The 16,053-nt window shown below is 44.4% G+C and overlaps 1 protein-coding gene across 1 annotated transcript in view; it reads left to right on the top strand.

Moving 5' to 3' along the window:
• The window catches only part of TTC7B (tetratricopeptide repeat domain 7B), a 271,431-nt gene that overhangs the window by 141,035 nt on the left and 114,343 nt on the right, over positions 1-16,053 (top strand). The window contains exons 10-14 of the mRNA XM_023731656.1: positions 22-126; positions 2,738-2,855; positions 4,095-4,152; positions 11,265-11,337; positions 14,133-14,293. Of these exons, the coding sequence (XP_023587424.1) occupies positions 22-126; positions 2,738-2,855; positions 4,095-4,152; positions 11,265-11,337; positions 14,133-14,293 (515 nt within the window). The remainder of the gene's footprint in view (positions 1-21; positions 127-2,737; positions 2,856-4,094; positions 4,153-11,264; positions 11,338-14,132; positions 14,294-16,053) is intronic.

Here is a 16,053-nt window from a genome sequence, read left to right as displayed (position 1 = left end):
AGATAATCTTCTCTTGACAAGTCTGCACGTGCCGTGAAGGTGTTGAAAGAGTGTATCCGTCTGAAGCCTGACGATGCCACCATCCCGCTCCTTGCTGCGAAGCTGTGCATGGGCTCCCTTCACTGGGTGAGTGGGGATGGCTTCTCCTCAGCAGGCACTCAAGGGCAGGGCTCGCTTCACTGGGTGAGCAGGCATAGCTTCTCCTCAGCAGGCACTTGAGGGCAGGGCTCCCATCACTGGATGAGCAGGGATGTCCTCTCCTCAGCAGGCACTCAAGGGCAGGGCTCCCGTCACTGGATGAGCAGGGATAGCCTCTCCTCAGCAGATACTCGAGGGCAGGGCTCCCTTCACTGGGTGAGCAGGGATCGCCTCTCCTCAGCAGGCACTCAAGGGCAGGGCTCCCGTCGCTGAGTGAGCAGGGATGGGTTCTCCTCAGCAGGTGCTCCAGGGCAGGGAATACCAGCCTTTTTCATGTCAAGGCATAAAGAGAAAATGATAGTAATTCATCAGCTAGATAAGGGCAAGGCTGTTTAAAGCCACATACCCCTGACCTGGGCCACCAGCCTCCTCAGCCCTCTCCACGTACTCCAAGAACTGACGAAAATCAGTATGTTTTAGGTTACTCTGGGTTTTTCTTTTTCATGGGAGTGTGCAATGATAAGCTACAACTGCAATCCTTACTCAAACACATCTTGCTTTATGCAAGTGATGTAGAACTAAAAAAGTAGATGTCACTAAATTATGTGTTCCTAGCAGAGCCCTGGTTTTTCCGTAAAGCAAAGAGTTACCCTCTGCTTTAGTGCATGTGTAAATCCATATTTCTTCATCATTGAAGAACCCAAATAGTTTCTCCTTCCTCTTTCTTCACATAGGGTTTCTTATTTAAATATTCTTATTCAGACTTGAATTTTGGAATAGCCTGATTTTGGACAATTCTAGTACCTCAAAAATATATCAATGGAGCAGTAAATAGAAAACTCAGGCCCACTGCTGATGGCGGCATAGGTGATTGCCACACAGGATGGAGTTTTTTTTTTAATTTTTATTTTTTATTGTTGTGCTTTAAGTGAAAGTTTATAATTCAAGTTAATCTCTCATACAAAAATTTATACATGCATTGTTATGTGACCCTAGTTGCTCTCCCTATACTGTGACAGCACACTCTTCCTTTCCGCCCCGGATTTCCCGTGTCCATTCAACCAGCTCCTGACCCTCTCTGCCTTCTCATTTCACCTCCGGACAGGAGCTGCCCACTTAGTTTCAAGTATCTACTTGAACTAAGAAGCACACTCTTCATGAGTATCATTTTATGTCCCATAGTCCAGTCTAATCTTTGTCTGAAGAGTTGACCTCAGGAATGGTTTTAATTCTGGGTTGACAGAGAGTCCGGGGGCCGTGCTTTCTGGGGATCTTTCAGTTTCAACCAGATCATTAAGTCTGATCTCTCTACTAGAATTTGAATTCTGCACCCCATTTTTCTTATGCTCAGGATGGAGTTTTAATTTCTTTTCTTTAACTTCACCTCAAGATTAGTGATAAGGATTTGCTCAGAAATGCTTGCTAAGGTTTTTCACCATTATGGTCCTTGCTGCTTATTTTTTTCAGTACATTCTCACCCAGCAGGACAAAAGGAAGCCTTGTGAAGATAGTGTTCCACTTCTGTTGCATTTTGCTTGGGAAAAAGTAGAAGAAAAAGAGACATTTTCAAAGAGCAGGCTCTCACCTGAAAGACACAGCTGTGCCAGCATTGTGTGGTTCGCACAGCTCTGAGGGGTAGGCCTGACAGCTGGATGCTGCCCACCCAGGGAATAGTACAGCAGGCTCCGGGAGTGGGTGGCTGAGTGGACCAGACCTTTCAGTTTTGGAAAATGCCAGCTTCCAGCTGTGACTCTGCTGCCCTGCTTCCAGCTGTGGCATTATTTATTGCTGTCACATACCGATCTCTAACCCCTAAAATAAACCTGACTTGTTTCTTTGCGATGAGAGGAACAAATCTTTTCTGTGTACTTTCGTTATTTTTATTATGAAAATTTCCAAACACCAGCAAAGTAACGAGTATAATCAACTCCCATGGACTGTCACTTAGCTTCAATAACATGGACATATTGCCATACTTTGAAGGAACAGATCTTATTATTTTTTGCCTCTAATGAATTGTGCAAAAGGTCTTATAGTGGGTGTAGTTTACAGGTGCATATTTTCTCGTTGGAATCTGCTGGTGCGAGGTCCATGTGTTGTGTATTGTAAAAAAAAAAAAAAACATAGAGTTTTGCAGTTTTTAACAGCTTGTAGAAAAATAATTCAAGCCTAAATAGATGTTTTTTGCTATGAAGGAAAAAAAAAAAAGGAAAGACTCAAACACAAAACATTCTAAGGACTTTAGTCTTTAGAAATTTATATAATTCAACTTCTGAATACCTGACACAGCCTCATTACAGAACCAATCGGTAAAAAGTAACGATGAAAAAGATAGAACCCTACCAAGTATGAAAGTGACTTTGGAAAAGAAGGCAGGTAAGCAATAAGGAAAACTATAAAGAGAAAAGCAAAGTGGGAATCCTCAGGATTGTTAGAGAGGCTCAAAAAAGAAAACAGAGTCAACAGGGTGGAATTGGAAGATCTGGGAGATATTTTGAAAGTGACTCATCAGAAATCCATTTTAGCAGCAGGTGTTTCTGGGAACTCATGTTGGAAATTCTGCAGGTTGTTGTTGCTTTTAACTTATCTCATTTTTCAGTTGGAAGAGGCTGAAAAGTTTGCCAAAACTGTCGTCGATGTGGGAGAGAAAACATCCGAGTTCAAGGCCAAAGGCTACTTAGCTCTGGGGCTCACGTACAGTCTGCAGGCTACTGATGGTGAGAGCAGTCCCACCCCATGGGCAGCTGCTGGGCCACCGGGCTGGCCTGCCTGACCAGGTCTCCACAGCAGGGTCCCCACAATCCCCTTCTGCTTTAGGAGGGAGGATACATTGGGTCATTCTGTTGTGCCATCCTCTGGGCCCCCAGTGCTGCCATCCTGTCTGCTTGGGCTGGTAGGAGAACAGGAGGGAAAGGAGGAAGGCCATGGGCCAGGGCTCCCTGGAGTCTCTTCACAGGTGCATTAGGCTGGCGGTGCCCCAGGTACACAGGGCAAGCACAGCACATCTGCCGGGAGGGTGAGATCAGCAGGGCTTTGAGAGATGATCCGTCTGACTCAGCCTCATGCCTGCCCAGCCCCCTCCCCTGCCCAGCACTTGACCTGCGCTGTCGTGTAAAGAGGTGTTGGGTCTTAGGCACAGGAAGGTAGAAGAGTTCAGGGCCAAACACTTCCAGGAAGCTTCTCCTGGCTGGTCAGGAACTGCCCCTTCTCCAGTCACACATTTTAATTCTCAGATACATATACATCCAGTGCAGGGCGTACTTAGAGTGTTGGATGTACTTACAGTTTTGGTGGAGGGACTTCTGGATACAACCGTCTTAATGATGCTTTGTATACTTAATGAAATTTTCAGTTATATGCTTACAGAAAGTGTAGGTTGATAAATTATTTTCCCGAACTCTATTATTCTTTCAACATTTTATTGTGAAATAGAGCACAGATTTCCTCCTTGTGTTCACGTCATGATATTCAAGGTCCTGGTCATTGCCTCGTGTGAATTAAACTGGCTTGTTCGTGGCGTCAAGCTGGGCTGTCAGCTTCTCAGTGCCAGAAGGAGCTCTGAAGGCCATCTAACCCAACACATTGGGACTTGAATCTCTTTATACCATCCTGGTAGAGCCAGTCTTTACCATGAGTGACATGCCTGTGCTTGGGAGGACAGACATGCTTCTCTCTCAAGTTCTCAGCGGTTTTTTTTTTTCCTTAAAGGCCCTCATATGCATGGGGATACCAAGAGTGACCATCTAAGTCCCTCTCTGCCCTTATCACTGTTCCACAGTATGTCCAGTGGGTGTCAGGGCCCCAGGGTGGGACTGAACTTCGTTCCCTGTCTTCTGCAGCACCTGGCACAAGGCTGGTTTAAATCCAGTTGAATGTATCATTTTTGTGATGGGTTTTGTGTTTGTCAAAAGCTCGTTGCTCTCCCATGCCACTGACTAATTGGACCCTTTTCTTAGCTTCTCTGCGAGGGATGCAGGAGGTCCTGCAGAGAAAGGCGCTTCTTGCATTTCAGAGGTGAGTGGGCGTTCATCTTTTCATTCGGCTGTACATAATGACACCAAAGTATGATAAGTATAAAAAGAAGAGATATTTATAAAGATTATGTAAACAGTGTTTTACCCCTGGGAGTCTGTCGTCTTGAGCACTGAACATACAGTATGAAAACTTGCTGCATCACTTGTTGCTGTGTAAATCTGCATGCTTAGTCTGCTTATCCATTTGGGCACGTTTTAGTCCTTCCTAATAAAATGATTTCAGCTCTAAGAAGATAGATACTTTGTATGTCCCGGGAGATGATTCCCTTATTAAAGACATTTGTCATCTAGAAAAGAGACCATTCTTTTCTAGCTTTTTTTTTTTCAATATGTCAAGCTGCAGATATTATGTTAGGAAATGAAAAAGCCAGGTTTTAGGAAAGCCTCTGAAAGAGGATGGCGGGACAGTCAGCCCAGCAAGCCCCAGGACCCCTGCCCCCACCATGCTCCTCAGTGCCTTTCCTGAAGGTAGTAGAATGCCTTAGAGTCAGGTATTAAGCTCTTGAGTGTTGCCATGCTCTTTCACATCCTTTATTTAATTTCGTCCTCTCCCCACACCAGTGAGGTAGACAGGACAATGGTGTGCTCATTGCAGGTAAAGGACTGAGGCACAGAAGTTAAAGGAGTTGCCAGTGCCACCTAGATATTGAAGTCAGGGTAGAATCCAGGTCTCCTGACTCTTAACTCAGTTTTTTGGTACCTACCATACTAAGAGCTTGGCTGCTAACCAAAAGGTCAGCAGTTTGAATCCACCAGGTAGTCCTTGGAAACCCTATGGGGCAGTTCTACTCCATTCCATAGGGTCTCTATGAGTCAGAATCGACTCAACGGCAGTGGGTTTGGTACTACACTGGAGCCCTGCTGGTGCAGTGGCTAAGAACTACGGCTGCTAACCAAAAAGGTTGGCAGTTCGAATCCACCAGCTGCTCCTTGGAACCCTATGGGACAGTTCTGCTCAGTCCTCTAGTGTCACTATGAGTCAGAATCAACTTAATGGCAATGAGTTTTTGTACTACACTGCTCTAATTTTATTCTTATTACAGGTATGATAAACCACTAAAATGAAATCGTTGCCTGAAACCATAGCCTCATGATGTGAAATCTAGAATTGGTATTGATTCTGTCACCTGAAGCATAGCTGTTACATTGATTTCTTGGAATTGTGTTAGGAACTTAATTGTTCACATGTAAGTTTCGTGAGGACCTCTCAGTACCCAGTAACCTTTGTTAAAATCCGTTTCTTAGAACTGGGGTTACCTACAGACTTGCCCTAGTAACAGGTTCCTTGTTCCGTGAAGTTGCTCGCTGTCACTTGGTTTCAGTTACTCTGAAACCCTTCAGGCTCATGTCTTCCCATTTCCTAGCAGACTTGCTGGTAGCTTCTTCACTTTGCCAGTCCCAGGAGGGTTTAATGACAGAAAGTCCCAGCCGGTATCTGCAAACAGATCTCCTGTCTCCTTGCTAAGCTTTTGTTGATGTTCTTCGGCACAGAGTGTGGAAGGCATTTCCATTTCAAATGATTTGGTGTTTTAAATTCTCCAGTCCTAGTTTGTAAAACCCACACATGGGTGCCTAAGAAAGTGGTCATTACATCTGTTTCCCTTTTCTGAAATCAGCACGTTGCACTGGCTCTCTAAAAACAGCCGTGGTGGAGGTCTGCCGGGAGCCACCAGAATTCATAACTCCATGTTATATAACAGCTGTTCCATTGGCCTGAATTCCTTTTTGTTCCTTTTTGGCTTAGGCTTTAATTCAAAGAGATTTTTAAAATATTAGTTCACATGGGAGTAAAGAGTAATAAAATCCCACTAACCTGACTGATTACACTGGGGTAGGCTAACCTAAATTAATATTTGTGTGAAATATAGAATATTTTTCTAGGGGAATAAAATTGTTTTGTTTCAAACACACATTGACTAGGACTGTTCTACTGCACTGTAGTTTCCTTAACAAAACTCTTTAAGGGAAAGATTTTAAGTCGGTAAGAATGATTTTATCACATTTTAAATGTAACTGAATATTTTAAAACCACTTGGACAAGTACTTTTTCTACTATGTATTTTAAATCTTCCTCCTGCAGTTCTGTTTATACTATTGTTTTACATTTTTGTTTTAAAAAGAGAAAATTAGACAATGTAACTCCAAAAGGAGAAGGAGCTGCAGGTATATCGCGTGAGAATTAGTAGCAAGACTTGCTCTATCCTGGATTCAGAAAGATGGTTTTTAAAGACATCCCAGTTGTGTGGCTGCTTCTTAATATTGAGAGTCATGGCTATTCATATGTTCCTAAGCTCAGCTCAGGCAGCTAAACCAATTTGTTTGCCCTGTATGAAAGTATCAAACCGAAAACCAAACCCACCGCCGTCGAGTTGATTCTGACTGTAGCCACCCCATAGGACAGAGTAGAACTGCCCGATAGGATTCCTAAGGCTGAAATCTTTACGGAAGCAGACTGCCACATCTTTCTGCTGTGGAGAGGCTGGTGGATAGTGAAGAAAAACATCACACTGTTTGCCAAGCTTTCTGAAGATGCTGAGTACCTGAGTTGCCGCTGCCATGGGCTCTCACACCCTCCAGAGAAAAGCAAGCCTGAAAAGAGCGAGAGCACGTTTCAGTGAATTGCCCCACGGCATGCAGAGAGCAGCTCTCCGAGGGCGGGCCCTGGGCTGCTCCATGAGGAGAGGTGGGATGGTGGCACGTGTGTTTGTCACACAGCAAGGGACAGGGAGCAGAATCCCACTTTGTGTTCCCAACTCCCTCCTAACTTGAGTTTGAGTGTGATGCATTTTATGTGTATAGGGTGATGACCGTCCCGGTTTGTCAGTGTCCAAGCAGTTGCCCGGGACGTGGGACTTTCAGTGCTGAAACCAGGAGAGTCCCAGGCAAACCAAGGCACATTGGTCACTCTATGTGTTTATAACTCACGTGAGGTTCCTGAGTAATAGATTTAACCAGGTTGGTAAATTTCGTTCTTAATTTATGTACTCTAATCCCATGTCTACTGTAATCAAGACTGAAGGGGACTTCAAGGAGAAATGGCAAAACAAAGCAACAGAGTGATATGGGAGAAACCAGACCTTGGACTCACTCTCTTTCTGTCTCTACCTTTTTTACTGAGCATTCTTGGACAAGGTGCTTAGCAATAGATGCTTCTAAATTGTAGTTATTATTGTTATAAAGTATGTGTCTTATTGTCCAGGGTCAAAATTGATCAGCCTGCTCTGTGCTTTTGGTTCAGCTTTAGAGGGTGTTGGAACTGGAGTCTAGAAGAGCAGTGGGGTAGACCTCAAGGCATTCTGCATTCTAGTCGGGGCCATCTGGGAGCCCATCCGATGCTCTCCACTAGCAGCCTGGCTTGCCTCTCTCAGGGCATTGCCCCCACGGCACTGTAATGGCCACTCCAGGTCTCCCTCTGGGTGGGGGCTCCTGAAGGGCTGGCACTGGTCTGGTTCCTCTCTAGGCACCTGGGACTGGCACAGGGCCTGGCATCCCAGTTGTTGTTGTCGTTGTTGTATGCCACTGAGTTGACTCCGACTCGTACCCTGTAGGCACCGCATAATGTTGTGGATGGATGGATGGGCAGCCTCGGTAGCCCAGCAGTCTGACTAGTCTTCTTTCCTCACGGAACAGAAATTGAATTAATGGATGTGGATGTGCTTTGACAAGGGACGCCCTTTGTGAGCATCCCTGTGGTGACATTTTTAGGCCTCTCGGTTTCTCTTAGCAGCCTCACCAGGTGGCTGTTTCAGATTCACGTGCGGCATCCAGCAGGTTTGCAGTTTTCCAGAACACTTACATCTTTCCTCTCACCTGCGTTGCTTGGTGTTTTCTGTTGAGCAAGTTGGCAGTAGGCAGAGCCGCGGGGCCTTGTCACAGGGAGCTGAGCTGCTGCAGCCGTCCTGCACAACTGCAGCAAGCATCCCACATCTACGTGAAGTCAACACTGGGCACTTTTTCTTGTTTTCCATGACATTCTTCTTCATTTCTTCTTTCATAGGCTGAAGTGGTGAGCTTAACTCGTCGGTGAAATTACCGAACTAAGATGTTTTAAAATGCCGTGTGTTTAAGTTGTGCCTCATTAGAAATTTGGCAGTAGAACATCCATTACTGGCGAAGTTGGAAATTCTTCAGAGTCCTTGCAGATATTACCCTAATGCACCCCAGAAATGCCTAGGTTTCTAGCACTTCTGGTTGTTTCTTTCACAGTGCTATGGCCAACAGTTTAAATAATCATTTGATGGGGCCATGGCAGGGCCTTTGGATAGACCCCTCTTTATCCACACCCAGAATTTACCACACCATTGCCAGCTTCTCACTTGGTTGGTGTTGGGTAGAGGCAACTATGATTTAATTTAATTCATTTGTGAAAAAAACCGAACTGGGCTGAGAAAATTATAGCTCTGAGAAATTCTTTTCACGGGCTGTGGAAACCTGACTATTAATTATGAAAGAAGATGAGATAAATAATTCTAAATAATTTGAAGTCTCTTCATAATTAATTTCTTATTCATTTTTCCTAAATAACTGGGAGAGACAGAAACTATGACATTCTAATGTTACATTTTATGAACACTGAAGAGAAAATTCTTTGATTACAAATTCATAGAAAACTAATACTTGTAAAATAGTAACAACTGGAGTGTACTGAGTAGACACTTGGGAGAAATAATGCATTTAAAAGAGCAACGTAAGCAAATATTCGACCTCAGCCTCTTGAACTGAGGTGGTATAAGTCCCACGGCTGTGTCAGACTTACTTTGAAGATTCCCCAGGAATGGGAGGTTAGGTGCTTTGCCCTTAAGATCAAAGGAAGGACAGAGACCAGCCTCTGCTTTACCCCGGTCCTGCGCATGGAATTATAGCTCCTGTTTGCCCACACAGTGCCCCGAATGGGTGGCTGTAGCATCTTTGCTGGATGGCAAACACCCGGGAGCCTCTTTGGCTCTTTTCTCCACAGCAGACGGACACCTCAGTTAGAAGAAGCCTTGTTACTGGAGAGAGCCATCCTTGGCATGTTTGCCACCATTGAATCCATAATGACTTGGTTTTCTCTTTTATCTTGAATTTGTTTTCTGCCAGTAGAAGATCCTCTTCTAATCACAGACTGTTGACAGAACAGTGCGAAGGTTTGTTTACTAGCTGGGTCCCACCGTTTGTAATTAGTATGCACCATGCTGCCTTTTAAAGAAGGTAAAAGTTTGTTTTGCTCTTCCCGCCAGACTGTGAAACACAGAATTGTGTCTTGTACATAGTCACATTTTACATTGCTCATGGTGAAATACAGTTGACTCCCGCATAAAAGCAAAAAGTCCTCATTGCTATCAGTTAGGAAGCCAGTATAACCTCTACCTGTCCTATGTCAAAGGCCAGTTAATAAAGTTAAACCTGATGTCTTACCACAGAGTTTTACAAATCATTATATGGGCTGTATTTGTAAACTACACAGAACTTGGTAGAAGCTTCAGAAGACTGAATGATTGCCTTTCTTTTCCCCCTATAGTTCTCAAAAACCAAAACCTCATTTTATGAACAAAGCTGGATCTTTGATTTTCATATGGTTTCTCTGAAATCCAGAAATTTGGATGAAGTAGCATTAAGGCCACGCCAAAAGTTAACCAAAGCAGCCGTCCCCTTGCCAAGTACACACCTGGCTTCCCTGTGCCCCAGCACGACACAGGGCCTCTGCCACCAGCCACAGGAATAGTCTGATGGGAGGCTAGTTCTCAGGGCCTGTGGATTCTTCACCTCCAAGCTCTCCAGCCCTCCTCAATGCCTAGGATCATTGGCTGCCGTTTTAGACACTGGATAAAACAAACATGCTACCATGTAATACCTATGTGCAGTGGTAAGAGGAAAAATACTTTTATATTTGTTAGTGAATACAGGTACAACAATTGGTTTCAATTTGCCTAGAGCAACAGAGGAAGAAACAGTCAGGAATACAAGGAGAAAATGGAATGTGTGGCTAATTGCCTCCATGAACAACTACCTCCTTTGCACATGAGACCAGAAGAGCTGGATGGTGCCTGGCTACCATTACTGAGCATTTCGATCAAAGATTCTGTAGAAGAATCCTGCTCAAAAGGGAGAAAATGTGGAACAGAATTTCACATTCTCATGGACTCCAGACTTTCTGGAGCCATAGAGGCTGGAAGAACCCCCCCAAAACTATTGCCTTGAGATAATCTTTAAACCTTTAACCTTAAACCAGAAATATCCCCTGAAATCTTCTTAAAACCAAACAAACAATGTTGTTGTTGTTGTTAGGTGCCATCAAGATGGTTCTGACTCATAGCAACCCTGTGTACAACAGAGTGAAACACTGCCCGGTCCTGTGCCATCTTTACAGTCGTTGTTATGCTTGAGCCCATTGTTGCAGCCAGTGTGTCAGTCCATCTTGTTAAGGGTCTTCCTCTTTTTCGCTGACCCTCTACTTTACCAAGCATGATGTCCTTCTCCAGGGACTGGTCCCTCCTGACAACATGTCCAAAGTATGTGAAATGTCATAAAGTCTCGCCATCTTTGCTTCTAAGGAGCGTTCTAGTTATACTTCTTCCAAAACAGATTTGTTCGTTCTTTGGACAGACCATGGTATATTCAGTATTCTTCACCAACACCACATTTCAAGGGCGTCAGTTCTTCTTCTGTCTTCTTTATTTATTGTCCAGCTTTTGCATGCATATGAAGTGATTAGCTTAACTGTTAAGGAATGTGTGCCTTGAGCATTATGCTCTCAAGATCTGTCTATATGGGATCAAATTGACAACAGCAACTCGAAAGATTAGATGGGAAACTTAGGGGGCAGTGAGTTTATGTTAATGGGGAAGGAACAATTCAGAAAAAGAGGATGAGAATGGTTTCACAACTCGAAGAATGTAATCAGTGTCACTAAATTGAATATGTAGAAATTGTTGAATTGGTTCTGCTGAGTATATTCTCAGCAACAACAACAAAAATAAAATAAATTATTTAAAAAAAATAGTTAAACTGAATATGTGGCCTTGGTATAAAAATACAAATGTGAAGACTTGTTTGATAAGGAAAGTAAAGATGGCCTCTCCTGTGTATTAATAGCCACAAATACTTTTTCAGGGCCCACAACCTGTCACCTACAGATCACCAAGCAGCTTTCTACCTGGCTCTGCAGCTTGCCATCTCCAGACAGGTGAGTTCCTTCCGCTGATGCTCCTGAGTTGTGCACGTTCTCTTCTGTCTCAGTGTAGTTCTCTGCGCTCCTCAGTTTGAGGTGGTAGACGATCTTCCTTCATCCACTTGGGGCTGACTCAGAGCCAGAGGCGCTTCTCAGAGGACGTTGACCCCTCACTGAAGACCCTTGGTGTTTGGTCAGTTCCAGCATCATCTATGAAGACACAGGAGTTCCCAAGGCTCTGCTTTCAGAAATTGTGTCTGCAAATCTGGAGGGCCCAACCTGTGGTCAGATGACAGCATGGGGCGTAGCGCGCGGCATGTATCCTGAAACCAGCAGTCACCAAGCAGCTTTTGTCACTTGCTAACAGGAACAGGGTAGGAGACTCCAGTGCTGAGTTGCATGGTGGGGATTTAGTCACTGGTTGGGTCCCAGTTGTCATAGGGTATCAGTGATTGATACGAAGATGCCAACAGACGCAGACAAACAAGTACCAGTTCTGTTAAAATACACAGAAGATAGAAGCAATTACACACAGTGGCTATTCGAAGTAAGAGACTCAGCAGTATTCTCCTTGCTGAAGGGACAAGCTTCCTTGGCCTCCATCCTCTCACAAAGACGGTGTCTAGAAGCTGCCTTTGCCATTCTCCTACCCTCCCATTGCTCCCAGTTGTTCTGGAGACTCTGGCCACGTGCCTGCCTGCCTACCAGGTGCAAGACACGGGTGTTAACCCCAGCACATTCCTGAGTGCTGCCTGGGAGAGTGAATCAAAGGTCAGTCCCCAGACACACCATTCCTCTGGCAGGCCCAGGCTTTAGGCCTGCATCTGACTTCCTGGTTGCCTGGGAATGTGTTGAGAAGTGGCTCCCATTGGTGACCTGAGGACAGAGGAAACCAAGATAGCTCCTCTGTAAAGGTCCCCTCACCTGGTGTGATGTGGCTCGCAGCCGGCCTGATCTAAGCCCGTCAAGAGCTGCTACTGGAGCAGACATGGGCCAGTAATTGACCATCTGGTCTCTGCCCTCCACAAGGAACGTCACTTATTCCTCCGTGAAGCCTCCTTTGTGTAGCAGCCTGCACTTCTGCCTCTTGCTCAGCTCTCTTGACCCTTCAGGTTCCATGAGAGCAGGAACCCACATCTGGCATCTTTGTGCTTTACCCTGGCCTGGCATGTGTTGGGCATTCAGTAGCACTTGTTGAACGAATGAAACAGCTTTGAATTCCTTCCACCCAGCTATCCCTTAAGGATATCATTTCAAAACGTGTATCAGTTTGACCCTGCTTTCTCTGGTCATCTCTGTAAACCAACACCATGAGTATACCTTGTCTTTCAGCCCTCCCATAATACCAGGTTGAGTGCTGGTCATACAGTGCTATCACCCTGGGGAAGGGGGAAGGGAATGGAGCCTTGCCCTGTGGGCACACAGCATCACGGCACCAGCCCTCCATGGCTGTTTCCTTGCTGACCAGTGGGGGCTGACCAGTGGGGACAGGGTCTGAGGTTTGTGACCCTGTTATTCTTTACAGCCAATGCCATTTGCCTGTGGGGAGAGGAAGGGAAAGTATCAGAAGATCTAGGGTCACCCTCATCTCTGTCACTCAATAGCTGAGTGGCCTTGCTAAACAAATTTCTCCTCTCTGAACCTCAGCTTTCTCCCTGTAAGTGAAGAGGTGGGTAGTGGTAGCCGTGATTCTATGGTTCAAAGCAGAAAGCCTCCACAGCCAGTATTTAAAACCTAATCCAGCAAACATGGAATTTCAGAGAGGAAAGCTAAGAGGTGTAGGGGAGACCCAAGTCGGAGCTGCCTACTAAGGAGTGAGGTCACTGAGGGTTGTCGATGAAGCAGGAGAGCTGAGAAGATGGTCCAGCACAGGGGCTGGGGAGAGGAGACAGGAAGGGGTTCCTGGGGTGGGTATGTCGGAACGCTTCAATCCCAAGCTCTGTTTCAAAGTGCAGCTTCACTTTCTAATTCTCCTTAGTTACTGTTAAACCTGCATGGAATTTAGGGTGTTCAGATATCCATTATGTATGCATTTTATCAACCCTTGTGCTTGGATGGTTTTAAAGAAAGTCTTGGACAGCTGTTGTATTTTAAAGGTTAAGGTTATATCTGGTCCTACTTGAATTTGGATATATCTGCTTTGTATGTGGCATTGCAATTTGTTTCTTGGATTGGGTTATTTGGGGTTATAGTTTGGAAAGGTGTGTTGGAAAGGGGGGTTGTTTGTTTGCATATTGCCTTAATGTCTAATGACAATCTAAGACAAAGGGTCTTAAAAAGAACCACAGACGTCTGATCATTTGGAAAGTTCTGTTAAAGATTTTCTAACTTATTAAGCACCTTAATTTCACAGAAATACTTTAAAAAACAAGAACGGTTCAGCAGACAGTTTAATTCCACTAAAAACCTCTGGCAGTTTGTGTATGCCTCCATTTGGAGTGAAATCATCTTGGGGGTAATGAAAAGTAGATCCACTTTGTGGAAAAAGAGAAAATGTTTATTTAGAGAGAAATAAAAGATTCCGGCATTGGTAGATTTACAGAGAAACGGGGTCTCCTGTATCACTTCATTGGTCAAACTGCCACTTGAAGAAGGCAGCTGTTTTCATGTTTGTGGTTAACGCCCTGGGGCGATCGCAAAGACGTGGCTTAGAATCTGGATGTGGCGCAGAGTGAAGCAACTCTTGTTATTTACAGAGGTTTAGATATTGAAATGGTGGCTTCTTGTGTGTGGTGGGGGCTTGCCCACCTTGCCCCTTTTATAACATCACAGTGTGTTTAAAAATTGTTTCTGGTTGTGTTTTAAACCAGATTCCAGAGGCTCTGGGGTACGTCCGCCAAGCTCTTCAACTTCAAGGCGATGATGCCAACTCCCTGCACCTCCTTGCTCTCCTACTGTCAGCCCAGAAGCATCACCACGACGCCCTGAACATCATTGACATGGCCCTAAGTGAATATCCAGAAAACTTTATGTAAGTGGTCCTGGGCTTTGTTTTCCCTCACTCAAAAGTCACTGAACTTGCTTCCTCTCCCCTCTGTCTCTCCAGTCTATCTAAGTCCTTCATGGCCTTCTCAGGGGGTGAATAATACAAAGTCCTCTTTAGCTGTGTCTTTTCCTGATATTAAGAAACAGACACAGTCTGTCAGGTAACTCTTAACCAGTATTAAAAACCTGATACTGTGGAGTGGATTCTGGCTCATGGCAACCCATGTGTTACAGAGTACAACCTTGCCATAGGGTTTTCTTGGCTGTAATCTTTTATGGAAGCAGATCGCCAGGCCTTTCTTCCATGGCACCCCTGGGTGGGTTCAAACAGCTAACCTTTCGGTTAACAGTCGAGTGCTTAACTATCTGTGCCACCTAGGGACCTAACACAGTATGAGGTCATCCTTATTTCGTTTAAATACTTTATCCACTCTTTCCCAGTGTGTTCCCTTTGGGTACTCAAGATGATTTTAGATGGATTGTGGATGAGCATTTTTATTTCAATAGTTATACATTTATTTTAATGTACATTAGAAAAAATATAACTGCATATGAAGGTGTGATTTCATGGAAATTGTTGTTTAGGGGAAGACTAAGAATTTTAAAAATGAGTTGTTTTAAAGTCAACTTAAAGAAAAATATTAACTAAATAATAATAATACAGATATGCATGGATATGGCAAAAGTTACACTGAGCAAACTCAAAGGACTGAGATTTGGGAAACGTTGCTTTAGAGCTTGTTTGTCCTGAGTTATCAAGGGCTTCCACAGGCTCTGGGTGATCATCATACTTCATACAACTTTGGTGAAGATATCTGACTCCTTTGTGCCTTAGTTTTATTCTCCAGGAAGTGGGATTCCTTAAATTAATTAATTAATATCTGTACATAACGTAAGAATTGTCATTATAAACTGCTTGAGCTGTCTGTTTATCTTCACATCCTTCCTCTGAGTCACCCAGCAATGCCCGTTGGTTAGGCTTTGTTGAGAAGGACATTGTCCTTTGGGCTACTCGGTTACCATTTTATCCTCGGTGGTGGTAGCTTAGTAACCCGTACGCAGTGGCCAGAAACAATCAACACTCCACTGCATGCTTGGCGATTCTGATTGTCTACGGTGTAGCTTCAGTAACAGAGCTGGGGCGGCCCGGGGAGGCGGGGGAGGCAGGAATGCAGTAGGTGGGCCGGGCTGCTTTTCCTCACTTTCAGAAGTAAGTGCAGTCCTCAAACTTTAAGTGGGTCAGCTTTGGCTTTATTTCTCTATCTCATCACCTCATTGTGTTTTTAATTAGTGCATTTCAGCAGCTCTCCTTGGAAAATTGGTTCATGCATTTCCATTACAAACATTTCTTTGTCTTCAAGTGAAAAGGGCACTTCTCTTCTCCCCATCGAGAGAATTCTTGTTATAATCCAGGAAACCTCTGGCTAGAGGTTTCTTTTGTAGGTTCAGCTATTTATGTAGAGTGAATTAAAGAGCTATGCTGCAGTGTTTTACTTCTTGCAGATCTCAAACTTGCTCTTTTGCACACTGAGTATGTTTATGGATTTTAGCCAACGCTGTTCAGCCCGTGGAACCTTGAAGTGGTTAAGGTACTTTAAAATATATTCGGTCCTTTACCCATCAGTAAATGCAACTGAATTCAGTTTCTCTCATCAGTGTTTATAAAGCAATGCCCCCTACTTCCTACCCCTCAGCACACACACACCTTCCACAGACAGTAGACTCCAGCCTGTGGGTCCTGTTCCA

This window comes from Trichechus manatus, unplaced genomic scaffold, assembly GCF_000243295.1.
Source record: "Trichechus manatus latirostris isolate Lorelei unplaced genomic scaffold, TriManLat1.0 scaffold00045, whole genome shotgun sequence".
NCBI classification, from domain to species: domain Eukaryota; kingdom Metazoa; phylum Chordata; class Mammalia; order Sirenia; family Trichechidae; genus Trichechus; species Trichechus manatus.
This window is presented reverse-complemented; position numbering and strand designations above follow the sequence as displayed.